This window comes from Thamnophis elegans, chromosome 3 (assembly GCF_009769535.1).
Source record: "Thamnophis elegans isolate rThaEle1 chromosome 3, rThaEle1.pri, whole genome shotgun sequence".
In the NCBI taxonomy this organism is placed as follows: Eukaryota; Metazoa; Chordata; class Lepidosauria; order Squamata; family Colubridae; genus Thamnophis; species Thamnophis elegans.
This window is the reverse complement of record NC_045543.1, coordinates 148,220,829-148,247,276: the sequence shown is the minus strand read 5'-3', so window position 1 is coordinate 148,247,276 and position 26,448 is coordinate 148,220,829. Positions and strand designations below refer to the sequence as shown.

The window sequence follows — 26,448 nt, the reverse complement described above, 5'->3', positions numbered from 1 at the left end:
GGTAGGTAGGTAGATAGATAGATAGATAGATAGATAGATAGATAGATAGATAGATAGATAGATAGAGACAGACAGACAGACAGACAGACAGACAGACAGACAGACAGACAGACAGAGGTAGATAGATGATAAATGATAGATAGATAGATAGATAGATAGATAGATAGATAGATAGATGGATGGATGGATGGATGGATGGATGGATGGATGGATGGATGGATGGATGGATGGATGAATGGATGGATGGATGGATAGATAGATAGATATAGACAGACAGACAGATAGATAGAGGTAGATAGATGATAAATGATAGATAGATAGATAGATAGATAGATAGATAGATGGATGGATGGATGGATGGATGAATGGATGGATGGATGGATAGATAGATAGATATAGACAGACAGACAGATAGATAGAGGTAGATAGATGATAAATGATAGATGATGATAGATAGATATAGACAGACAGAGATAGATAAATAGACAGACAGACAGACAGACAGACAGACAGACAGACAGATAGATAGAGGTAGATAGATGATAAATGATAGATGATAGATGATGATAGATAGATGGGTAGATGGATAGATGGGTAGATGGATGATGGATGATAGATAATAGATGATAGACAGACAGACAGACAGGACCACCAATGACCCCTCTGGAGTAACAAACCTTCTCCTTTGTTGATAGGATCTGCTTCCAGGTCTAGCAGCCGTTCTTCACGGCAGGATGTCTCACATGCTGAAAAAGTTGCCCTTCCTGAAGGACAGCCAGGAAGCCCATCCACAGATGACTAACAATGACCTGCAGCGGTGGGACAACCAGGAAGCCCAATTCTCCGGCTCCCACCCATCCACTTCCTCAGCTGCTCAGCGAGCCATGCAAGTCCTGCCTCTGCTGGTGAAGTCTTCTCCAGCTCCCATGGAGTTCAGGAGGAAGAGTCAGCTTCCGGTGCTAGGGCTGCCCGATTTGGCCCAGAGAGGAACTGTCAAGCCCCCTCTGAGGGCTGCTCAGATGGAGATGAAACATGGCCAGAAGGAGCCTCCTCCCCTGCCAAGGGGGCCCGAGAGGGAAAAGAGGGGCAGCCTCGACCAGGGGAGAAAACGCTCCCAAGATGCCATCCTATCTTTATATCCAGGTATCTATGCTGCAGGGCTGGGCTACCTCTGGAACCAGCCATTCTCCTATCACATCAGCCCATCCCACCCTATCAATCAATCCATCTATCAGAACAGAGCCAGGAGGGACCTTGAAGGTCTTCTAGTCCAACCTCCTGCTCAAGCGGGAGTCCCTATACCATATCAGATTTCTGGTGGCAAGCTGTTCCAATGGTTGGTTGTCCTCACTGTTAGGAAGTTTCTCCTTAATTCCAGGTTCCTTCTCTCCCTTGATTAGTTTCCATCCATTGCTCCTTCTTCTGCCTTCAGGTGCTTTGGAAAATATGTGGACTCCCTCCTCTTTGTGCCAGCCCCTCAAATACTGGAAGACTCGTCTCATGTCTCACACACACAGACACACAGACACACAGACACACAGACACACAGACACACAGACACACAGACACACAGACACACAGACACACAGACACACAGACACACACACACACACACACACACACACACTGCCCTTCTTTTCTCTAAACGAGCGAAACCCAAATCCTGCCACTGTCCTTCATCAGGCAGGATCTCGAGGCTTGTGACACGTTTGACTCCTCCCTCAGGGCTCAGCCTGGCTCTCCCCTACACACCCCTTTCCCCTCTTCCCTTCGAGAAGGCTCCTCCCGCCCAATTGCCCCTCGATCTCATCCTGTCTCTTCTTCCCAGAACTCTCGGATGAACACTTCCGGTACTTGTGGGAGAGCAAGAGGTCGCTCAAAGGCAAATCGGTAAAAGAAATCTTGGACTCGATGGAGGACACAGAAATATTGGATACCATCTTGGAACATCTTCATCCTCCCCAGGTAAGCAGCTGGGTTTGTGTCGCTGCGGGCCCGGAGGTCCTTCGTGGAGAGGTTGCGGAAGCCACTGCTGTCACGATGGAGATAATTGACCCCCAAAGTAGACAAAGGTGGTTCTGGAGAAGTGGCTGGACGATGGGGCCCTTGGTGGGAGGAGCATGGAAGGACCATGGAATGATCGCCTGAACCATTTAGGACTCCGCCTGAACATCAGGACAATGTGGTCCTTAGAATCTGTCACCAGCCCTGGAATGCTTCCAATCCATGGAGAAAACCCCAAAAAGGTGGAGATTTGGGGGTATCTGGGATCCCACCTCCAAGGCAAAGGTCTTCTGACCCAGGCTTCCTTAAAAAGCAGGAAGCAAAATCTGGGTCCCAGCAAAACCTCTTTTACTGACACGACTGTGAATTCCTTTCATTCAAGGTCAGCCAGGCTTGGCAAACAAATTTTCAGAGGAATATTTATCTACACGAACCTTATCTCGCTCGGAGAACTGCCAGATAATTAGTTTCCAAACACAGGGCAAGGCAACACTTGGCACAGCGTCTCTCTCTTTTTATTCATTTTTTTATTTTTTAGACATAAAAGACAACATAAAAAATTCCCATCCATTACATACAGCATGTCGTTTGGTTACAAGCGTTTGTGCATCCATATTTTCAATTACGTATACAATCACAAAATTTCCGTCTCATATAACTGGGTACCTCACTTTCATTGTACATCATATATTCAATTACCATTAATATTTCTTTCTTTTCAGCGAACCTAATTCCCTTGCATTCTTGATTGTCTATTTAATAACAATATGCCTTTATGTAATCACTTATCTCATTCTGATTATTTTTACAGTGTAAAAGAATTTACCAACTGTTTATGTTTATACATCACTACTTTCAATTATGCATAATCCCGCCAATCATCCATCGAGTATGCTTATGTTCATTGTTGTCCTTGTACATCATACATTCAAGCAAAAACGTTATTCCTTCATTTTAAACAAAGTATTCTAAATACTCACTTCATACATATGCCAATCTTTCATTACTTCCTTATTAAACTATTTATCAACAACAAGATATCTTTAGAATATACACCATTACGTAGAGTTATGCAGATGACCAATCATCTATCAAATGTACATAGATTCATTATTATCCTTATCCTTCATTTTAAAATCAAATATTCTAAATTATTCAATTCATATATAGGTCAGTCTTTCATTGTATCGTTATTAATCTATTTAACAACATAATTGTATTATCACTTATCTCCTTCAATTAAAACATATATAAAACATTTTTCATTTCTAGGTTTTTTTTGTCCAGCCACTGATAAAACAAATCCCATATCCTATAAAATTGCTCATCTCCTTGTTCTCTAAATTCAAATGTCAATTTGAAATTCAGCACACTCCATTATCTTTCGAATAACTTCCTCCTGTTTTGGTATTGTTTCATTTTTCCATTTTTTAGCAAATATGATTCTAGCTGCTGTTAAAACATTTACAATCAGCTATTTCAAGTCTTTATTGTAAATTTCTGGTATGATTCCGAATAAAATAATCCCTGGTTTAAGGTCTATATGTTTGTGTATCATTTTCTCCAACCACATGTGAATTTTAGTCCAGTATCTTTTGGCTTCAATGCAAGTCTACCACATGTGGTAATATGAGCCCGGATTACATTTCCAACACTTTTCTGACTTATTCTTGGACATTCTTGCAATTCTCGTTGAGGGTAGATGACACCTGTAAAAAATCTTATACAAATTTTCTCTATATGCAGTTGACATTGTCATTTTATAATTTTGAGACCACAATTTCTGCCATTTCTCTAAATCAATCCCATGTCCAAATCCCCCCCCCAAGCTATCATAGTTTCCTTAACTTGTTCCTCTTGTAGTTTGACCTCTAATAAATTTCCATATCGTTTTTAATTACTTTTTCATCAGTACCTGTTAAAATTTGGTCTTTTCTATTTTCTTTAAAGAGAAAGGCCAGTTCTTTTTCCATTTTCTATACAAAGTCTTTTACTTTCAATATGATATTATTTAGTCTCCATCTATTCCATCTTGTCCTTTGGCCTTTTCATTTGATTGTAATTAGATTATGGTCCACCCAAGTGCTTGTTTCAATCTCAATTTCTTGTACATTACAAATCAGTTCCGTTGAGGCCCATATCACATCAATTCTGGAAAATGATGAATGTCTATTTGAATAAAAAGTACATTGTTCTTTTGTAGGATTTTGTTTCTCCAAAGATCTTTTAGATTTGTTTCACCTATCATCCCGAAAAAGGATTTTGGAAGCAATTTTCTATTTAACTTTGTTGTTTTGTGTGTTTTGTAGTCCATGTTCTGGTTTACAATGCCATTAAAATCTCTCATCATACAAATATCAACATAGTCCAAATCAGAATTTTTTTTTGTGGAGTTTTTTGTAAAATTCATTTTGTTTTTCATTAGGTGCATAAATTGCGATTAAGAGTATTTTTTTTAATATTATCCATAATTTCCACCATCAAGATTCTTCCCCCTTCCATCTGCATAGATTAATTTCGCTGGAATATTATCTTTAATATAGAAGATCACTCCTCTTTTCTTACAATTCGCCAGTGTAGTAAACATTTTTCCAACCTTTGGTTGTGCTAGTAGGTATTCATGTCTCTTTTGAATATGAACTTCTTGTAGGCAGATTATGTCAAGTTTTAGCTTTTCTAATTTGTGAAATATCTTCCTTCTTTTTTTTTTTAAACTTGAATCAAAGATTCTTTTATTACATTTTCATTTTCATTTTAAAAATCTCGGGCTTCGCAAACAGAATTGAGACGATATTTTTGGTTCTCAAATGTGACCGTGATACCAGATGGCACTTCCCATTTATATTGTATCTGAGAATCTCTGAGTTTTTCAGTTAAGAAAGTGTAGTCTCTCCTTGCTCTTAATATTTGAGATGGTATTTCTTTAAAAACAATCATGTCCTGTCCATCGATTCGCAGCCTGTTATTGTAGAACTTCTGTATTATCGCATTTCTGGATTCTCTTGTGGTGAAATATATAATTATGTCCCTCGGAAGCTGTCGTTGTTTTGCTACACACGAGTTCTGGCGATAAATTTTTTGAATCTGCCAATCAAAGTTAAATCCCGGACTTCCCACCGAACGTCTGAAAGCTTCAAAAAAGGTCTGTTTCAAATTCTCCTGTTCCTTTTCACGCAATCCTCTGACTCTTATTGCAAACGCAGTCTTATTGTAATTTATCATAACGAGTTGTTTTTGAGCATTTTCAACTTCCTGTTGTAACGTTTGAATTTTAGATGTCAAATTAGAATTAGTTTTTTCCAAAATATCTTCCTTCTTTTAATTGCTGAGTTAAGCCCGTTTATATTGATTGTGACCATTTTCCCCCTCCATGTTTATACTTTATATACAGGATTTATGGCTCTAGTTGATCTGGGTTCTTGTTGTTCTCTCGCCACCCACCATGCCTTCTTCTTTATCAATTCCACCTACAGCACCTTCTATTTTTTCAATCTCACTTATGGGTGCCTCCAGTAATTGTACGATTAGTTCTTCTTTTCCAGTTTTCTCAGCCATTTCTCTGAAGGGTTCTACATTGAAGGCTTCTGCCTTATCGATTGTATTTATTCTGTATCTTTGTCCATGCCATGCAAATAATGGACCTTCTGTTATAAGCCATCTATAATTAACACCTTTTTAAATCAGAACCTTAGTCAAAAATTGATATTCTCTTCTCTTCTCTCTCACTGGAATTTATTTCAGAACTGCAATCTCCTTGCATTTATATTCTAATTTCCTATGTCTCATTTTCTGTAATATTTGTAGATTAGTTGCTTTCTTAGTAAATCTTACGTGGACCTCCCTTGGGAGGGCATTTCTCATTGCATATCTTGTATGTACTTGGAATTCTTCATCTATGCCATCTATCATCTTCTCTGGGGATATCTCTAATAGATTTGTCAATATCTCAGATATTATCTGTACTAGGTTCTCTCTTTTTCTTCTATGTTTTGAAATCTTAGGAAAAATTCAGACCTATCCATCTCCCATCCTAATATTCCACTGCTCTCCCTTTCCACATCACTCAATTTGCACACATTTCATGACCCAACTACATTATCAGTGCTGGTGAGTGTGATGTTTGCTCTCTGCTTATTTGGGACAAGCTCCTGTGTATAAACAGAGAGCAAACTTCACTCCCTTCTAGCACTGATGATGTTCCCTAGTTGGACCATGAAATGTCTGCAAGAAAACAACCAAGGTCAGAGAGCATCAAGGACCACATAGTCCTCATCATCATCCCCCTACCCTCTTCTTTCCTCTCCCTCCCTCCCTCCTTGCTCCTCCCCTCTCTTTCTTCTCCTCCACTCTGAAAACCTTTCATTTCCCCCCTTTATCCACCAGAGTGAGGGTGGGGCTTTGCTAGCAGTGGTAGCCCTTCCTTCCCCAAGGAACGGCCCATAGATTTCCACTGCTCTCCTCTCCTCTGCCTTCTGGGCATCCACACGTCAGGCACTGTGCCCATCTGTTCCTCCTCTTCCTCATTAGCTGCCTCCAGATCTGGGGGTTATTGACCCTCCATCTGAAGGCTGATGGATGGCCCAGGCTCCATCTTTTTCTTTTTCTCTCTCTCTGCCAGCTCCATTCCCTCTTTCCTTCAGAGCTCCCAGGTTGCCTTGATGCTGACCCTGACTCCCATACCACCATCTCCTCCTCCTCCTCCTCCTCCTCCTCCTCCTCCTCCTCCTCCTCCTCCTCCTCCTCCTCTTCCCCCTCTGATTTGGGAGGGGAGGGAGACCAACCTTCCTTGGAAACACAGAAAAACATCTTCCTTCCTCTGCTCCTTCACTTCCTCACACTTCTTTTTTGTTGTCCTTGTTGTCCAAGCAGATTCCTGCAGACCACAAAGTCCCCAGGGGGAAAATCAATGAATTGCAGCCCATCAACCAGAAGATTTCAATGCAACAAAGCGCTTCCCACTTCGTGTCTAAAGATAAGGTAAATATGCTGAGCGTTTCCCCTTTTAGGGTGGCAGTTGTCTTAGACAAAGGTCAGAAGAGGACAACTTGCTGTGGTCAACTCCCCACTGTCCACGAATCACGTCCGACTTAAAACGGCTTAATTTAACAATTTCATTCTTTCCAATAATGTTAAAATCATTTTAACATTTGTCGTTTCATTGTCTCTCCTTTGGCATCCTTTCTTTGGTGCTTATTTCCACATTTCTTTGATATTAGACAGAGAAATGAATTTTAGAATTACAGACTTGGAAGGGGGCCTTGGAGATCTTCTAGTCCAACCCCTTGCTCAAGCAGAAAACCCTTTACCATTTCAGGCAAATGGTTGTCCAATCTCAACTTAAAAGCCTCAAGTGATGCAGCACCTACAACCTCTGGAGCCAAACTGTTCTACTGGTTAATTGTTCTCACTGTTAGAAAGTTCCTCCTTAGTTCTAGGTTGGTTCTCTCCTTGATTAGTCACAGACTAACATAATAAGAGAGTTGGAAGGGACCTCGGAGGTCTTCTAGTCCAACTGTCTGCTCAAGGAGGAAACCCTCTACCCTTTAAGGCAAATGGTTGTCCAATCTTTTCTTAAAAATCTCTAGTGAAGAAGCATCCACAACTTCTGGAGGCAAACTGTTCCAGTGGTTAATTGTCTTCATTGTTAGGAAGTTGCTCCTTAGTTCTCCTTGATTAGTCACAGAATAACATAATAAGAGAGTTGGAAGGGACCTCGGAGATCTTCTACTAAGATCTTCTACTAAGAAGTTTCTACTTAGTTCTAGGTTGGTTCTCTCCTTGATAAGTTTCCATCCGTTGCTTCTCGTCCTGACTTCTGGTCCCTTGGAGAATAGGTTGACTCCCTCTTCTTTGGGGCCACCCCTGAGATATTGGAACACTGCTATTAGTGCAACTCTTGTTCCCTGCTGAGTGGGCCATGGCGAGTAAGCCATGCTTAGTTGGAAATGGCTCTGTGCTTGACCACACTTGCTCCTTTTCTGATCAACCTTTGTCCTGTGCTTCCTTTTCCTGGATGATGGGTGGAGCTCCCTCAGACTCACAAACTCTTTTTCCAACCTTCAGTTAAACCTGTACAAATACTATGGCTTAAAATTGAAGAATACCAAGCAGAAGGACCTTGTGAAAGATCACCTCCAAAAGCTTCTGGCAATCACACTTGCGGACGAGACAGACAGAGAGGTGAGTGGGAGTGGGCTGCCTGTGGGGGCTGAGACCTCCAATGTGAGGTCCTTGGTGCTCTCTGAGCTTGGTTATAAGAAATGTAGACCTTTTGCGACCCAACTAGGTCATTTCATCAGTTCTAGAAGGGAACAGGTTTTGAAGAGGGGAGGTGAAGGGAGGAGAAGGAAATAGGAGAGAGAGGAGGAGGAGGAGGAGGGAGGAGGAGGGTGGGAGGAGAGGAAGAAGAGGAAGGAGGGGAGGAGGAGGAGAACTGTGGGGATTTGGAGGAGGAGAAAGAGGAAGATTAAAAAAAGAAAATGTGCAAATATTGTAATTCACAAGCATCACTTTGCCTAGGGAGTCTCGGAGACCATCCACCTGGCTGCATTCCATCATCTTCCAGAAGTTCTTTTGGTCCTCAAGGAGGTCGGTAACATCATGCAGCCCAAGAGACCATCTCTCTCGGAAGGCTCCCATGAGGTAAGACCAGGGATGGGGTTCCAAGGTCCAAAACTCAGTAGAGAAGAAGGCTGGGGGATTCTGGGAGGGAAAGTCCTAGATGTTTAGAAGGACGGATGTTCCAAGCCATCTGCTCTCTTCAGACTGGTCATATATTTCAAAGACCTGAGACCAGCGCTGAGATTGTAAGTGGGGCTGGAAATTCTCCACCTCCATCTCCTGGAGGACCATTTTATAAGTCTAGAGAAGATCATGAGTTGCCCAACAAACATCTCAAGTAGACTCAAAGGTGCTTTTTCAAAGGGATTGGACTTAGTTTGTCCTTGAAGACATTTCGCTTCTCATGCAGGAAGCTTCTTCTATTTTGACCAAAGTCAGAACTGAAGAAGCCTCTTGGATGAGAAGCGAAACCCTTTCAAGGAAAAAATCAAGTCCAGTTGCCTTTGGAAAAAGCCCCTTTGGGACAACCATGACCTGGATGACTAAGAATCTCCATCTGCTTCCATCCATGACTTCTTGTCTTGTCTTCTGGTGCTTTGGAAGAGAGTTTGACCCCCTCGTCTTTGTCCTGGCAGGACACACAATATCTGTCTGACAGAAGGATTAGGACAACATTAATCCTCTGCTATGGACAAGCAGCCCAGGGAGCCTCCCCTGAAGACCTGGGTGTTTACATCCAGCCCATCGTGTCCGAAATTCTGGTCCAGTACTCCACCATGAACAAGGTAGGCTGGTTTCCACCCTCGTGTCAGTGCTGGCAGAACTGTTGCTTTCCTCTTGGTAGTTCCTTGATCTGTTGTTTACTGCTGCCTTGTTTGTCTGGGGTTAATCCCTGCTTATCTGGATTTCAGTTGCTGGTGGAAAAATATAAGAAACGTCTGTAAAAAAACGAACCAAGCTCAGGGGGCGCCAAGGGCTCCACAGTTCAACCCTGAGCTAAAAATATCCCCTTTTGGTGAACAAGGACAACCTGACTGCAGCTCTTAGAGGTTGCTGGGGAGAATCTGGGTTCAACAGGTGACCTCCAGCCCCCAGTTATGCCTCCCATTCAGATCTGCTTCCTGTTCCAATTGAGATGATGAAATGCTAGTGGTTTCTTTATTTATGGTCACGCTGCATTTATTACACTCAAGGCTGTGCATTATCCTCTTTCTTCCTTTTCACACAACTACCTGTAACGTGTGTTGGATTGAGAGAGAAGAACTGGGCCAGATGTGGACTCACCCATCTGGCTCTCATGCTGAAGGCGGAACTAGAACTCACAGTCTCCTGCTGATTGGCTCAGACAGTTTGAAAGTCAACTGACTTTCATGGCTATAGTGGGACTAGAACTCTCCATCTCTTGGTGATTGGCCCAAAGTTTCTCAACTGCTTCTCCTGCCTAAGGCGGGACTAGACTCTCCATCTCTTGGTGATTGGCCCAAAGTCTCTCAGCTGGCTCTCATGCCTAAGGCGGGACTAGAACTCACTATCTCTTGGTGATTGGCCCAAAGACTCTCAGCTGCCTCTCATGCCTAAGGCGGGACTAGAACTCTCCATCTCTTGGTGATTGGCCCAAAGTCTCTCAGATGCCTCTCATGCCTAAGGCGGGACTAGAACCCAGAATGTCCAGGGGGCATTTTGATTGGGAGTCCCCCGGAGTTCAAGAAAAGACGGTCGGCTACGTAAAGGTTGAAATAAATAGATGCCCCCTCTTCCTCCTGGTGTCTTCTCACCTCACCCTCTTCCCACTTGGGTTTCCCAGGACGAAGGTCTGAAGAAAGCCTTCATGAAGTCCATCATCATGGTCACCAAGGCAGCTGCCCTCAGCAGGAGGCAAGACCTCCATCTACCCCAGAAACAGGAATTGGTCACCAAGATCATTGTAAGTGGGGAGGGGGGGGCAGGTGCTCCTGGGTGCATTGAAAGAGAATTTGAACTGAATTGAGTTCCAATCAATTGGGCCCCAAATGATTCTGTTGCTAAGTGGGACGGCTGTTAAGTGAATTCTGCCCCATTGTATGACTTCTCTTTCCACCGTTGTTTGCTGAATCACTGTCGTTAAATTAGTCGCACGGTTGCTTCATGAAACTGGCTTCCCCATTGTTTTTATTATTAGTTTTTATTTTTATATCTAGAGACAGACAAACAGACAGGAAAATAGATGATAGATGGATAGATGGATAGATGGATAGATGGATAGATGGATAGATGGATAGATGGATAGATGGATAGATGGATAGATGGATAGATGGATAGATCAGTGTTTCTCAACCTTGGCAACTTGAAGATGTCCGGACTTCAATTCCCAGAATTCCCCAGCCAGCATTCGCTGGCTGGGGAATTCTGGGAGTTGAAGTCCAGACATCTTCAAGTTGCCAAGGTTGAGAAACACTGGGATAGATGGATAGATGGACAGATGGATAGATGGATAGATGGATAGATGGATAGATGGATAGATGGATAGATGGATAGATGGATAGATGGATAGATGGATAGATGGATAGATGGATAGATGGATAGATGGATAGATGGATAGATGGATAGATGGATAGATGGATAGATGGATAGATGATGGATAGATGGATAGATGGATAGATGGATAGATGGATAGATGGATAGATGGATAGATGGATAGATGGATAGATGGATAGATGGATAGATAGGGATGTATGAATGTATGGATGGATAGTGAGAGAGAGAGAGAGAAAGAGAGAGACAGACAGACAAATATTTAATATATAAACTAGAATGAAAAATAGAAATGGGAAATTAAGGGAAGAAAGAAGAAAAAAAAGGCATTGAAACTTTCTAGAAGAAACTACACAGCCAATATCCAGAATGGCAGAGGGCGGAATTGTATAACGTTAAAAGCGGTGGATTCAACTTCCAGAATTCTCCAGCCTTAAAGGATTCTGGGAGTTGAAGTTCACAGGTCATAGTGAGGCCCTCGTTACCCATCCCTCACTTAAACCATGGTCAGGAAACACTGCAAACTGCCATCAATGCAGGCTGGTTGCCAAGCGACCAAAATATGATCCTCTGATCCCTGAGGAAGAAGAGCCTCTCAGAACTTCAAATCTGGGTCATAAGTAGTCCTTGGGTGTTAGAATTAGAAGAACAAAGTTGGAAGGGACCTTGGAGGTCCTCTAGTCCAGCCAGGAAACCCTACACCACTTCAGACAAGTGGCTATTTGGAAATGGAAATTTCCCCTTAGTTCTAAGAGGGATCCTGGAGAGATCCATCATAACTTTAAATGGTGGCTAAGCGAGCAGTTGTAAGTTGAGGACTTCCCGTGTCAACCAGAAAAGGCATAGGGATGCGAATAGTGCCAGCTGGATGGTGGCCACATCTCAGGAGCTTCCTTACATGTCTTTCCTTCTTTCAGGAAGTCATTGAAGATGAGCCCGCGAGACCCCTGTCCGTCGTAATTCTCCATCAAGCCATCGTCACCATCATCTGCATGAGGTACGTACCTGCACCACACTCATCTTCCCACCAGCTGGAGAGGAACTTGGAGTTGGACCAAGTGATGGGATTTCCATGCCAAGTCCCTGTGCTCTAGAACGTGTGTGTGTGTCAAACTCCATTTCACTGAGGGACACATCAGGGCTGTGGTAGGTGGGTGGATAGATGGATGGAGAGAGAGAGAGGGAGGGAAGGAGGGAGGGAGGGATGGATGGATGGATGGATAGATAGATAGATAGATAGATAGATAGATAGATAGATAGATAAATGGATAGATAGATCCAGGAGAGCAGGAGTTCAAACTCCATTTCATTGAGGGACACATAAAGGCTGTGGTGGGATGGATGGATGGATAGATGGATGGAGATTTGGATGGAGAGATGGATGGAGTGAGAGAGTCAGAGAAAGAGTGAGAGTGAGAGAGTGAGAGAGCGAGAGAGAGAGAGAGAGAGAGAGAGAGAGAGAGAGAGAGAGAGAGAGAGAGAGAGAGAGAGAGATCCAGAACCTTGTAACTTTAATAAAATTTGTATGCCGCCCATTCCCAGGGGACCTAGAAGACATTTCCTTACACTGAGAACAATCAATCAGTGGAAGGGTTTGCCTCCAAAAGTTGTGGGCTCTCCATTACTCAAGGTTTTCATGAAAAGAGAGGACATCCATATGACTGGGATGGTTTAAGGACCATCAAGCAAGAGTTGGAGTAGAAGACCTCCAAGGTCCCTTTTAGCCCCCTGAGTCTAGGATCTCCTCACACCTCCCTCCCCTTTTCTTGTCTTTCATCAGCCGTATGAAGCCCTCCTTGCCCTCTGAGGTGAGGTCTGAAGTGGTCAACCAAAGCATCCGGAAGGTGTTTTCATTGCCAGCTATCAAGGTGTCCACAGTCAAAACAGATAGCCAACCCCCATCATCTCACTCTCAGGTGAGCAGTCCAGATGGAGTAAAGCAATAGGGGATCCACCTAGAAACAAGGATGCAGTGAACAGGATTCCTGATCTCCTCAACAGCCCTGGATCCATCCCTCGAGCCAAATGTCCCCCTGGGCCTGTCCCTTCCTCTTTGGTCTTGAAAGTCTGCTTCCCCTTCTCGTTCTACGTTTCTGGATCCCAGGAGTCCCTATTTTGAATCCCTAAACATCTCCAGGGGGTTTTCATCCCCATCTTTTCTCTCTTCCTCCACTTTTATCTTCTGGTTGAAGGATCTTCTCAAGACCAATTCTCATCTCCTCCCTTTGCCCCCCAACAAAAGAAGGGCCATGGTGGGGCAGAGCAACCATGGTCTGCAGGCACTAGCTATGATTCCTAGGCAGTCTCAGATAATCCTCAGAATTCAGATGCTTAGCAACCTGCTCAGATTTATTTATTTTTTTAAACAATTTTTATTTATTTTATTTTATTTTTATTTATTTTTGAAGAGAACATAAAAATAAAAAAGCCATCTTCCGTTACAAATTGTAGAAAGTGTGTCAGTTGGTAACAGCATTTCCAAGCATCTCTTCCATAGTCATCACCTACTTTTCATATCAAATAGCATATTTTAAGTTCACCTATATTCATGTATATCACGATTATTATAGCTCAACCTTAATTTGACTATAATAGTTTTTATATCCTTTTATATATAATATTCAAAATCTAGAATAGGATTATATGATAACATTCTATTAAATCATCCTAAAATCATCCAATCACAATACATCTTTATAACATATTCTGGATAACGCTTTTAAACCTCCTCTCATATTGTCCATGTGTTGTTTATATAAAATTTCACATTATCAAACTAATATATCTATATGTATTGCTATCATTATTAATCATTATTTAACTATAGCTATTGTCGCTTCATTTTATACATACAACTAGTAAACTAAATTTACTTTAATTTTTATTATACATTTTCATTGCATCAACCTGTATCCCTCCAGCAATAGTACGGTCTTATATCTCTTGCCATTTGTGGCATTAATGTTCTAGTTACTTTCTTAATAAATCTTGTAGAAAACTCCCTCGGCAACATGCTGTTCCTTTCGTATCTCACAAAAGCTTGAAACCCAACACCTGCTCTTTCCATCAGCTTATCTTTGGTTATCACTGGTACTTCTATCAAGATTTCTCTCCTTATCTCCGTCAATTTTTCTCTCTTTTCTTCTTCTGTGCTTTGAAGTCTGGGGTAGAGTTCCAATTCATCCATCTTCCCTTTCCATATTCCGCTCTTGCCATTACCAACCATGCTCACTTTGTTGTCTGTATCCACAGTTTTTTTTCTCTTTGCTCATTTTTTTTCTCCATCTTTTGAACTCTGTCCTCCACTTTCTTCATTTGGTAAACTTCCTCAGTTTCTCCATCAGATTTTTCTGTTTTGTATTTCATATTCTCCAATCTCTTTTCAATTCTCTCTGTCACAACTAATAGATTTTGAATTTCAAACATAATCATTTGCAATATTAGTTTCTTTTTCCTGCTGCACCGTTCTTCCAATTTTGCAGGCACTGCCACTATAGGATTCAAGGCTATTTTAATAAACTTCAAACAGATTCATTTATTATCTTTCAAGTCAAAATGTTGTCTTTTCTCCAATAGCTAGTGATAGAACTATCAAAAGGCATCTGTATAAACAACTTGTGCTCTTCCTAGTTTCATTAAATGAACTGGAAGAACCTTGAATCTCAAGTGATCAAAGAGAAAGAAGAAAAAACAATGTATCCAGTCTCCAGCCTCTTAAGTGGCAGCGTAACTGCTTTTCCTCCTGTTGTTACAACCCTCTTTATAATCCTTCTTATTATCTTCTTTATATTCCAAACTTAAGAAAGAAAAAAAACCCTTAAATAGAGATCAAAAACAATCCATTCAATCCAATCAAGCATTATAAAAAAAGAAGGAAAATTTTAATCCATAGGTGTAAGCAAAAGTGAAAAAAGAAGAAAAAAAATTAATCCATTCAGTTTAAAAAACAGGGAGCCTTTGCCAAAATTCCATCCATGAAAAAAAATAGAAACAGGATAACACACTAAGTTTAATGTAGATTAATTTCGCTGCTTACAGTCTTCTATCTTCAATTTTAATTTAATTTTTTTGGGGGGTAGTCTCTTTTTCTAATAATAAAATTTTCTCACCAATTCGACACACTTTCTCTTTTTGCTTTCTTCCCATTCCGGAGCTGTCCCAACTACAACAGCTTCATTAGCTGCGTTTCTGTCACTGGAAAGAAAGGCTATTCCTGGATCTTTCATGGACTTTGTGGTGTTCCCTGAGATCAGCAGGAAGTGCCCTTCTCACTGTCTCTGCAGGACAGTTTAGGTCCGAATGGACTGTCCAACAGCAGAAATATTGACTCCGATCTTGGAGCACCAAGATCACACATCGTGCCGTCGTGACGTCAGCCCCTTTTTTCTGCAACAGGTTCAGATTTATGATAGTTGCAGCATTCTGGGGTGACATGACCCCCCCTTCTGTGACCTTCCAACCAGTTAATAGGGAAGCTGGATTCACTTAACAACCGTGTGACCAACTTAACAACCAAAGTGATTCACTTAATCACTGTGGCAAGAAAGGTCACTTAGCGATGGAAATTTTGGGCTCAATTGTGGTCATAAGATGAGGACTGCCTGTATTTGAATCTCCTAGAACTGTTAAGGAAGACATTCAACTTTTTAGTCATTCTGTTCTGAACTCAAAAAGGAAGGAAGTCCTTTTGTTCCTCAAGTTCAGCAGAGAAAGCATTTCTTCCCCCTCTGGAAGAAAGACCGGCCCTGCAAGGTTGGCCACTCTGTTTACTGTAGACTTCTGGACTTCAACTCCCAGAATTCCATGGAGGGCTCAGGAAGGTTGGGAGCTGCATTGCCCCAGTCAGAAAAGGGCCATCAGTTCCCCACCCCTGGATTTCTGCCTCTTCCAGGGGCTGTTCCTTCCTTGACGCCCCTCCTTCCTTCTGACATTTTCTCCTTTTTTTAGGATTTCTATCATCAGACAGCCACTGCCTGCAACAATATGTTGACCGGATTGCTGTCCGAGGCTCCCAATTTGGATGCCCTGCAGGAGATCCTGACGGTAAAGAGAGATCCTTTCTTGGGGTGGGTCACCCAGTCAGCCAGATGTTCAGGCTGGATTTGGCCCTTCTGTCCCCCTGTGGAGTCTGTGGGTCTTCCAACTGGGAATGACCCATTCCTCCTTTCCTCCTTCTCCTTCGTTTCCCCTGGCAGCACACAAATCCATGGATCAATTCTCCTAAGAGCCACGAGAGAGAGAGGGCCCTCAAGACCATCAAGCACCTCCTCAAGTTCGTTTCGGACAATGTCAATTTCGACGTAAGTCTCCCTTTGGGTTGAGAAGCAAAATGTTTTCAAAGAAAGGAAAACCCCCAAGAAAGTCCAGCTGCCTTTTGGGAAAAGAACCTTTGGGATGTGACCAGGAGGATACAAGGAGTCCTGCTTGAGCAGAGGGTTGGAGGAGAAGACCTCCACAGTCCCTTCCAGCAACTGCGGTTCTGTCATGCTGTGATACTGAGATTCTGTAATTCTCAGGATCTGTGATTCAAAGATTTTGAGATTCTATAATTCTCAGATTCTGTGATTCAAAGATTCTGAGATTCTGTAATTCTCAGATTCTGTGATTTAAAGATTTTGAGATTCTGTAATTCTCAGAGTCTGTGATTCAAAGATTCTGAGATTCTATAATTCTCAGGATCTGTGATTCAAAGATTTTGAGATTCTGTAATTCTCAGATTCTGTGATTCAAAGATTCTGAGATTCTACAATTCTCAGGATCTGTGATTCAAAGATATTGAGATTCTGTAATTCTCAGATTCTGTGATTCAAAGATTTTGAGATTCTGTAATTCTCAGAGTCTGTGATTCAAAGATTCTGAGATTCTATAATTCTCAGGATCTGTGATTCAAAGATTTTGAGATTCTGTAATTCTCAGATTCTGTGATTCAAAGATTCTGAGATTCTATAATTCTCAGATTCTGTGATTCAAAGATTCTGAGATTCTATAATTCTCAGATTCTGTGATTCAAAGATTCTGAGATTCTATAATTCTCAGGATCTGTGATTCAAAGATTCTGAGATTCTGTAATTCTCACATTCTGTGATTCAAAGATTCTGAGATTCTGTAATTCTCCAGTTCTGTGATTCAAAGATTCTGAGATTCTGCAATTCTCAGGTTCCGTGATTCTAAGGTTCTGAGAATCTGAAATTCTCAGGTTCTAGGAATCAAAGATTCTGAGATTCTGAAATACTCGGATTCTGTGATTCAAAGATTCTGAGATTCTGAAATTCTCGGGTTCTATGAATCAAAGATTCTGAGATTCTGTAATTCTCCCGTTCTCTAATTCAAAGATTCTAAGATTCAAATATTTGATGATTCTATGATTCTAACATTCTGTGTATCTAAGATTCTGTGGTTCCGTGGTTCTTATTCCCTGATTTCAGCTGGCTGAAAGCTTCATGAGCCCCCTCCCCTTCTCTCTCCTCTTTCCCCTCCTTTCCCCTTCCTTTCTTTAGACGACAGCTGATTTCTCTTTGCTGGGGCAGCTGGTGGCTTTGCTGGCCCTGCACATTGGCGACACCAGCCCAGTAGTTGGCCAGACGTCCGCAGAGGCTGCCTACCACCTGCACCACCTCCTAATGAGCAAAATGGGTGAGAACTTTGGATTCCAAGGGTTGACTTGCTGCAAGAAGACCAGGGATGCCCCCTGCCCAGGAGAGCATTGGGTGGCACAGCCTGTGGCTTAGCCAAGATGGGTCATTGGGCTTGGCAGAGATACCTGGAATTGGCAGTTGATATTGGCATTTTTCAGGGCCAGGGGTCCTTTTAAGAAGGAGATTCTCACGTTAAGTGAGTCAGTTAGGGATTAGGAGGAGGAGAAGGAACGATGAAGAGGGGGAGCAAGGAGGGGGAGGAGAGGGAGAAAGGAAGACAGGGAGGAGGAGGAGGAGGAGGAAGAGGAGGAGGAAGAGAGAGAGAGAAGGAACGATGAAGAGAGGGGCAGGGAGCAAGGAGGGGGAGGAGAGGGAGAAAGGAAGACAGGTTGGAGAAGGAGGAGGAAGAGGAGCAGCAAGTGGAGGAGGAGATGAGAAGGGAGGGAAGAGAGAGGAAGAGAGGGAGAGGAAGATGAGGGGGAAAGGAGGTGGAGGTAATGAGAAAGTAGGGAAGAGAGAGGGAAAAGAGTTAGAGGAGGAGGAAGAGGAGGAGAAGGACTGTGGGGCCCTTGGTGCTCTCTGAGCTTGGTGGTTTTCTTCTTGACATTTCCTGACCCAACTAGGTAACGTCATCAGTACTTGAAAGGGGGATCTTTTCTCTGTGCTTCCATAATTATTGATGGTCATCGCCCCTGATGACGTTCCCTAGTTGGGCAATGAAACACCTGCAAGGAAACCCCCCAGGTCAGAGAGCACCAGGGACCCCTCTGGTCGACCCTGAGCTCCAGATCTTCTCTTCTCTTGCAATGACTAAATGGGCCGTCAGATGAAGGAAGTTCCCAGGTTCCGAAGGCCAAAATCTGACCTTGTGGTTTTTTTCCCCTCCCTCCCAAGCGAAAGAAATGGACAAGAAACAGAAGAACAAAAAGGGGAACATCGTACATTGGCTGAGGGAGGATTTTTTTGTTTCGGGCTCTGGGATCTTCCACAACAACATCTCCAAAATGGCGAAGGTATGTTTTGGATCAGCCTTTGGCCTGGCTTCCTTTTGCTCCTCCTCCTGACCTGGAGAGCCTCAAAGGAGTCAATCTCACAGTGGGGACGGCATCCTCCCAAGGTTGGGCTTTGGGTACCCCTTCCCCCAATGCCTTGGAGGAAGAAAGGGCAGCTACCATATTGGCTTCTTTGACCCCCATCCGAATCCCACCTGATGGAGGACATGGAATAAGGCTGCATCTCTACACGGTGTGCCGTCCCCCAATCTGGGTCAAAGTCTGAAGGGAAGGGCGTCAAAGCTCTAAGGCATCTCTGCATGGTCTCCTTTCCTTCTCTCCGATAGGCCTTTGGGGAGCACCTCAGCCCGTTGCAGCTAACAAAGCTGATCTTGGAAGCCCTGGAGAATCTGACGCACGTGGACAAGAACATCTCTCAGTCCGCGGGGCTGCTCCTCAACTCCATCCTGGAGGAGTGTGGCATGGATATAGAGGAAGTAAGAACATTGCAGGGTTTGGTGCAAAAGGGACGTAGGAGATTTTGTAGAAAACAAAGATGAGAATGGCTGAGACCTTGTTGGCTCAGTGGTGACACTTCTGCTGGTTTTAAGAAGGCTAAGGCTGGATGGGAGGCCACTGAGTGATCTTAGGGCTGTTGAGAAAGTTGTCCAAACCTCCCAGAAGAAGGTAAGGGCAAAGCAAAGGAGCCATATTGTTTTCATGAGAAATAACCTTTGATGAGCCAGTGTGGCAGTGGTGAAGGCTCCAGATGTTTTTATGGCTTTGTCAGCTGCCTTCAGTCGCCATGTGCGAATAGGCGGCAATATAAATCTCCTAAAATAAGCCAATAAATAAAATATCACAGGCAGCTGGACAAATCAGGAGTTTTTAAAATATGTAGGGCAAATGTTGACATTGTGGGGGCCAATTTATTTCCCCCAATGGGTGGGAGTTATCGTCTCTACTGCATCTCCAATGGAGACCAACCCTGGATCTCATCCCTCCAATCTCTCTTTTGCCATAGCTACCCATGATCTTGAAGGAGATCTACCACCGTCTCCCGAATATTGCCCACACAGCAACGAAAGACCTCACCCTCAAGACCGTATGTCACCTGGCCTCCAAGAGGGTCAACCGAGTTGTGGACATATTGCTGGAATCCTCTGTTGGCTGTGATGGGTAAGAAGAACCTCAAGGAGATGGGGATCCTGTTGTCTTGGATTCCTCAGAGTCCTTTGCGATGGGGCGAATCCCTGTAGCTCAGGTGGAGGAAGAGGGTGGAAGTTGATTCTCTGAGCTTCTGTGTTGGTTTGCAAATATTTTGTTAACAGGCAAGGTAGCATCTTCAGTGGAGTTTAAGGGACTCCAGTGCTGGTGATCTTCTGCCTGTAAGGGCTTGGTATGGTCAGTAGGTCTTGTGATGGGGAGATCACCTCAGATTGAGGGTCCTGTCAGGTGAGAATATTGTGATGGGTCTTGTGATGGACCAGGTGAGGGTCACCTCAGATTGAGGGTCATGTCAGGTGGGGGTCTTGTGATGCATCTTGTGATGGACCAGGTGAGGGTCATATCAAGTGAGGGCCTTGTTATGGGAGATCACCTCAGATTGAGGATAATGATCCGTGGGGATCTTGTGATGGGTCTTGTGATGTGGAGGTCACCTCAGATTGAGGGTCATGTCAGGTAGGGATCTTGTGATGGGTCTTGGGATGTGGAGGTCACCTGGCCTCCAAGAGGGTCAACTGAGTTGTGGACATATTGCTGGAATCCTCCGTTGGCTGTGATGGGTAAGAAGAACTTCAAGGAGATGGACCTCCTGTTGTCTTGGATTACTCAATCCAGATAAGACCGAGTGGCTGGTGTGTTTCCCTCCTACTAATTGGCCAAGTTTTCCATCTCTCAGGCTGGGGGGGTCAAACAGTACGCCCCTCAGACAGGGTTCGCAATTTGGGAGTCCTCCTGGACCCACAGCTGACTTTCGAACACCATCTGTCGGCTGTGACCAGGGGGGCATTTGCCCAGGTTCGCCTGGTGCGCCAGTTGCGTCCCTACCTGAACCGGGAGGCCCTCACAACAGTCACTCGTGCCCTTGTGACCTCTAGACTGGACTACTGCAACGTGCTCTACATGGGGCAGCCCTTGAAGAGCATTCGGAGACTTCAGCTTGTCGAGAATGCAGCCGCGCAAGTGATCGTGGGTGCACCTCGGTTCACCCACGTAACACCTATCCTCCGCGAGCTGCACTGGCTGCCTATTGGTCTTCGGATACGCTTCAAGGCGCTACTCGTCACTTATAAAGCCCTTCATGGTATTGGACCTGGGTACTTGAGAGACCGCCTGCTGCCAATCACCTCCAATAGACCGATCAGATCCCACAGATTAGGCCTCCTCTGAATTCCATCCGCCGGCCAATGCCGACTGGCGACCACCCGGAGGAGAGCCTTCTCTGTGGCTGCTCCGACCCTCTGGAACGAACTCCCCGTGGAGATTCGAACCCTCACCACCCTCCATGCCTTCCGCAAAGCCCTTAAAACCTGGCTATTCCGCCAGGCCTGGGGCTAAAGAACTTCTGCCCCCCCTTCTCGAATGGTATGGTTGTTGTGTGTTTTAAATTGTGTATTGTTTGTTTGTCTTTTTTATCCCCTGTTTGTACCTCCTTTCCCTTGACTGAGTTGTGAGCCGCCCTGAGTCCCCTTTGGGGAAAAGGGTGGCATATAAATGAAACAAATCCTAATCCTAATCCTCAGAGACTCTCAATCCTTTGCGATGGGGCGAATCCCTGTAGCTCAGGTGGAGGAAGAGGGTGGAGGTTGGTTCTCTAAGCTTCTGCATTGGTTTCCAAGTGTTTTGTTACCAGGCAAGGTAACATCTTCAATGGAGTTTAAGGAAGGCCAGTGCTGGTGATCTTCTGCCTGTAAGGGCTTGGTGTGGTCAGTAGGTCTTGTGATGGAGTGGTGTGGGTTATGTCAGGTGGGGATCTTGTGATGGGTGTTCTGATGGACCAGGTGAGGGTCATAACAAGTGAGGGTCTTGTGATGGGGAGGTCATGTCAGCTGTGGATCATATCAAGTGAGGATCTTGTGATGGGTCTTGTGATGGACCAGGTGAGAGTCATATCAAGTGACAGTCTTGTGATGGGGAGGTTACCTCAGATTGAGGGTCATGTCAGGTGAGGATCTTGTGATGGGTCTTGTGATGGACCAGGTGAGGGTCATATCAAGTGAGGGTCTTGTGATGGGGAGGTCACCTCAGATTGAGGGTCGTGTCAGGTGGAGATCTTGTGATGGGTCTTGTGATGGACCAGGTGAGGGTCATATCAAGTGAGGGTCTTGTGATGGGGAGGTCACCTCAGATTGAGGGTTATGTCAAGTGGGGATCTTGTCATGGGTCTTGTGATGTGGAGTTCATGTCAGCTGTGGATCATATCAAGTGATGATCTTGTGATGGGTCTTGTGATGGACCAGGTGAGAGTCATATCAAGTGAGGGTCTTGTGATGAGGAGGTCAGTAAAGGTCGTGTCAGGTGAGGGTCCTTGATGGAGGTTCTGATGGGCCATGGGTGTGTTATAGATGAAGTCTTCTAGTGGGAGGTCACGTCAGATGAGGGTCGAGATGGGAATGAACTTTGAAACATATTTTACGACTTTTCTTGTCACAATCGTTAAGTGAATCACTGCAGTTGTCAAGAGGGAAACATGGTCGTTAAGTGAATCTGGCTTCCCCATTGAATGTACTTGTTAGAAGGTCACAAAATGTGATCGCTTGACTTTGGGATGGTCATAAATCTGAACCAGTTGTCCAGGAGTCTGAATTTTTGTCAGATGATCCTGAAGATGCTGGAAAGTGTGAAAACTGGGAATAAGTCGCTTTTTCAATGCCGTTGTTCCTTTGAATGGCTCCTGGAGAAAAGGTCGTAAGTCGAGAACTACCTGTGTATATAGAGATATTTTTCTGGCATGAGAGCCGTTCATTTGGGCCTTCGGTTTTCCAATCCTTCCTTCTGTTGGGGGGTTCAACTCTCTGGACTGGCCGTCTCTTCCGAAATGGGGAAAGGATCTGATTCCCCCCAATCTATTTCTCCCCCTTCGTAGAAGCGCCAAGGAGATTTGGGGGGCGCTGGCTGCAGACCCTTATGCCAACCTCAAGATCATGAAGCCTCTCTTGAAAAGGCTTCAGGACCAAGACCCCGGAACCGAAGTCCTCTCAAGGAGGAACAGCAAGTCCCTCATGCCCATTGCGGTAAGGGGGGGAGGGAGGCAATGGGCAAACTACTGGGGCTAAAATTGGAGCATCATTTGGCGTAACCCCCCCCCCCTTTAGGTGGAGGCAGATTTTTCTCTCCCTGGGCGCAATGAGAATGTATCTGCCGAACAAAACTCCTCATTGGCAACAGGAAGGGCATCTGGCCAGTAAACCCTCAGCTCCATTCAGTTGGCCAGACTCCACCCCACAAGGGATTCTGGGGAAGAGGAAGTAGGGGATGAATCTAAGTAACCTGGGGAGCCCAAGTTGACTCTCCCTTCATCCCGTTACTAGGCCACCAACGCCCTCTGTTTCCTCCTGTCCCTCCCGAACGCTGCTGAGCTCCTCCACAACAAATTCTCCAACCTGCTCCTCGCCCTGGTCACGCAGCTGTACTTCCTCCTGGGAGCCAGCAAGAGTGGAGCCAGGAGGTCCAGCAGAGTCATAGACCTTTCAGAACAGGTCAACCTCTTGGGGTAAGGAATCTCCTGGGACCAATCTGGATCCTACTGGATATCACTGGAGGGGGAAGAAATAAAGGGAGGCTGATTTGCTGTTGTGTTTTGTGGTTGCTGCACAAGCCGCCAAGTGAAAGCTGGAGCTCTCCTGAAGGGCGGCGGGAGGCTGGTGGGCGCCAGGGGAAGCCTGGCCTTTGTAGGGGGCATCGGCCGAAGCATTGGCACCAACTCTTCTCCCTTCCTTTGATTTAGCACGGCAGTGCAGGCGATCAAAAATCTCATCCTGGCTGCCAGATATGAAGAGGAATACAAAGAGTTGGGGACGCTGGGATGCTGGGAGATGCTCTTGAGCCCAGATAGTCTCTTTGAGGCCATTTTCCACCTGGTCCGGTAAGAACTTCAGAGTCCAAAGAACTTGGCTACAAGTGGCAATGGGTGAGGGGGGGAGGGCAGAGCGAGAGAAAGTGAGAGAGAGGGGGAAGAGGGAGGGAAGAGGGGAGGAAGAGAGAGAGAGAGGAAAAGGGAGGATGAAAGAGGGAAGGGGAGAGCAAAGGGAGAGGAGGAAGAAGAGGCAGAGAGAGAGAAAGTGAGGGTGGGGAGGGAGAGGGAGGGAAGAGGGGAGGGAGAGAGAAAGAGAGGAATAGGGAAGGTGAGAGAGGAAGGGGAGGACAGAGGGAGAGGAGGAAGAAGGGGCAGAGTGAGAGAAAGTGAGGGAGATGGGGATGAGGGAGGGAGAGGTTAGGGAGAGGGAAAGAGAGAAAGAGGGAGGGAGAGAGAGAGGAAGAGGGAGGGTGATAGAGGGAAGGGGAGGACAGAGGGAGAGGAAGACGAAGAGGCAGAGAGAGAGAAAGTGAGGGTGTGGAGGGAGAGGGAGGGAAGAGAGGGAGAGGGAAAGAGAAAATAGGGAAGGTGAGAGAGGGAGGGGAGGGCTGAGGGAGAAGAGGAAGAAGAGGCAGAGAGAGAGAGAAAATGAGGGAGAGGGGGAAGAGGGATGGAAGAGGGAAGGGAGAGAGAAAGAGAGGAAGAGGGAGGGTTAGATAGAGGAAAAGGAGAGAGGGAGGGAGAAAGAGAGCGAAGGAGAGAGGGAGGGAGGGCAGAATGAGAGGAAGAAGAAGAGGCACAGAGAGAAAGAGAAAGAAAGGGAGAGTGAGAGGGAGGAAAGAGAGAGAGGGGGAAGGGGAGATAGAGGAGAGGGAGGGAAGGGAAAGAGAGAGAGGGAGGCAGAGGGGGAGAGAGAGGGAGACAGAAAAGGAGAGAGAGAATGAGAGGGAGACAAAGAAAGGAGAGGGAGAGAGGAAGAGGAGGGAGGGAGAAAAAGACAGAGAAAGAAAGGGAGTGTCCGAGGGAGACAAAAGGAGAGAGAGAATGAGATGTAGAGGGAGGGAGGGAAGGAGAGGGAGGAGGAGGGAGAGAAAGATAGAGAAATAGAGGGAGGGTGAGAAATTCTCTAAATGGACCAATTCATTGAGTAATTCATTTATCCATAATTCAGATAATGATTTCTCTAGCTTGGTGATTTTCTCCTCACTCACCAGCAGATCTTATCTGATTTCTCCCTATTTGATCTTTAGGAAACTCTTCAACTACTCTAAAGTGGAGCTGAAGGTGATGTTCAGGCAGGCCAACATCTACCTGCACCGTCCTGACTTAAGGGAGAAGACAATTGGCATGGTGTTCTTCTCGGAGGTGAGGAGACATTGTGATGCACCACAACATTGTGGAGCTCCAGGAAAGTTGTGCAGGGTTCACAAGGACTTCATGGTTAGGAACTCGAAGTTGTGGGAGCTCCATCACTGGAGGCCTTGAAGAAGAGACTGGACAGCCGTTTGCCTGACATAGTAGATGGTCTCCTGCTTGGTCAAGAGGTTGGATTAGAAGACCTCCAAAGTCTCCTCTTATTCTGTTAATCGGTGGATTTGGAGGGAGGGAGGGAGGAAGGAAGATTCAATGACCCCAAATTCCATTTCCTCTTTGCATTATAAGCAGTTTTGTGTTCTTACAACTATCATTTGCACTACCTTCTGGCATATTGTAGTCCTCGACATATGACTTGGCTTATTAGACAGTCACAAAACGGATCACGTAACTTCTAAACACTGCAACGGTCATAAATACGGACCGTCAAGTACCCAATTTTTGATCAGGTGACTGTGATCAATGGTCCTGAGTCTGAAAAATGGAGTTGTCCCTTTTGTCAGTGCCGTGGTGACTTTCCGCAGTCACTATATGAGGACTGTCTTTTCTTTTCCTCTCCCCGTAATGGCTGAATGTGGCATCTCTTCATAGAGGCTCTGAGGAAAGTTCCCTTCCTTCGCTTTGCTAATGCTCCGTCTCTCCACTCTTCTCCCCCAGCTTCTCTATCACCAAGAGGTCGGACACTTCTTCGTCATGAAGGACATCCTCAATGTCCTCCAAGACTGGATGGCTCAGCCATATCCCCTCATCCAAATATTTGCTATTCGTGGTCTGGGGTATCTTCTCCAGCACCCCTTCGAGGTAAGAGATGGGGGGCAGGAAGTGAGGGACTTCCAAGGGAGCAGCAGGTGTGACCTCACTCTCTAGGAAGTCTACAAGGCTAGGAAGGGTAGAAGGAGGAGAAGAAGGCAACCACCAGAAAGAGGAGGATGCCCTCAGCTACAGTGGCCTCTCTTCTACAAGGATGGGGGCATCCCTGGAAGATCTGAAGGATCAGTTTGGAGACAGATCCTCTTGGGGGACATCTAAAGCAGAACAAGAAGCAACGGATGGAAACCAATGAAGGAGAGAAGCAACCTAGAACCAAGGAGAATTTCCCCGACAATAAGGACAATTAACCAGTGGAACGACTTGCCTCCAGAGGTTGTGGGTGCTCCAACACTGGAGGCTATTAAAAAGAGGTTGGAGAGCCATTGTTACTGGTTTCCCTAGTAGTAGAGACCTTGGCGGTCTTCTAGTCCAGCCTCCTGCTCATGCAGGAGAACCTAAGCTAATTCAGATAAGTGACTGTCTACTCTCTTCTTAAGAACCTCCAGTGATGGAGTCCTTTGCGTCAAACCCCTGGGATGAG

General features: G+C 44.9%; 1 protein-coding gene across 1 annotated transcript in view; it reads left to right on the top strand.

The window, feature by feature from the left end:
• Positions 1-734: 734 nt before the first annotated feature.
• The window catches only part of LOC116506266 (maestro heat-like repeat family member 5), a 34,164-nt gene continuing 8,450 nt past the window's right edge, over positions 735-26,448 (top strand). The window contains exons 1-20 of the mRNA XM_032213913.1: positions 735-1,143; positions 1,829-1,965; positions 6,874-6,981; positions 8,068-8,184; positions 8,524-8,646; positions 9,201-9,350; positions 10,370-10,489; positions 11,994-12,073; positions 12,857-12,992; positions 16,024-16,119; positions 16,272-16,376; positions 17,574-17,709; positions 18,606-18,724; positions 19,051-19,200; positions 19,728-19,882; positions 22,794-22,941; positions 23,239-23,420; positions 23,655-23,792; positions 24,974-25,088; positions 25,755-25,898. Of these exons, the coding sequence (XP_032069804.1) occupies positions 735-1,143; positions 1,829-1,965; positions 6,874-6,981; positions 8,068-8,184; positions 8,524-8,646; positions 9,201-9,350; positions 10,370-10,489; positions 11,994-12,073; positions 12,857-12,992; positions 16,024-16,119; positions 16,272-16,376; positions 17,574-17,709; positions 18,606-18,724; positions 19,051-19,200; positions 19,728-19,882; positions 22,794-22,941; positions 23,239-23,420; positions 23,655-23,792; positions 24,974-25,088; positions 25,755-25,898 (2,868 nt within the window). The remainder of the gene's footprint in view (positions 1,144-1,828; positions 1,966-6,873; positions 6,982-8,067; positions 8,185-8,523; positions 8,647-9,200; positions 9,351-10,369; positions 10,490-11,993; positions 12,074-12,856; positions 12,993-16,023; positions 16,120-16,271; positions 16,377-17,573; positions 17,710-18,605; positions 18,725-19,050; positions 19,201-19,727; positions 19,883-22,793; positions 22,942-23,238; positions 23,421-23,654; positions 23,793-24,973; positions 25,089-25,754; positions 25,899-26,448) is intronic.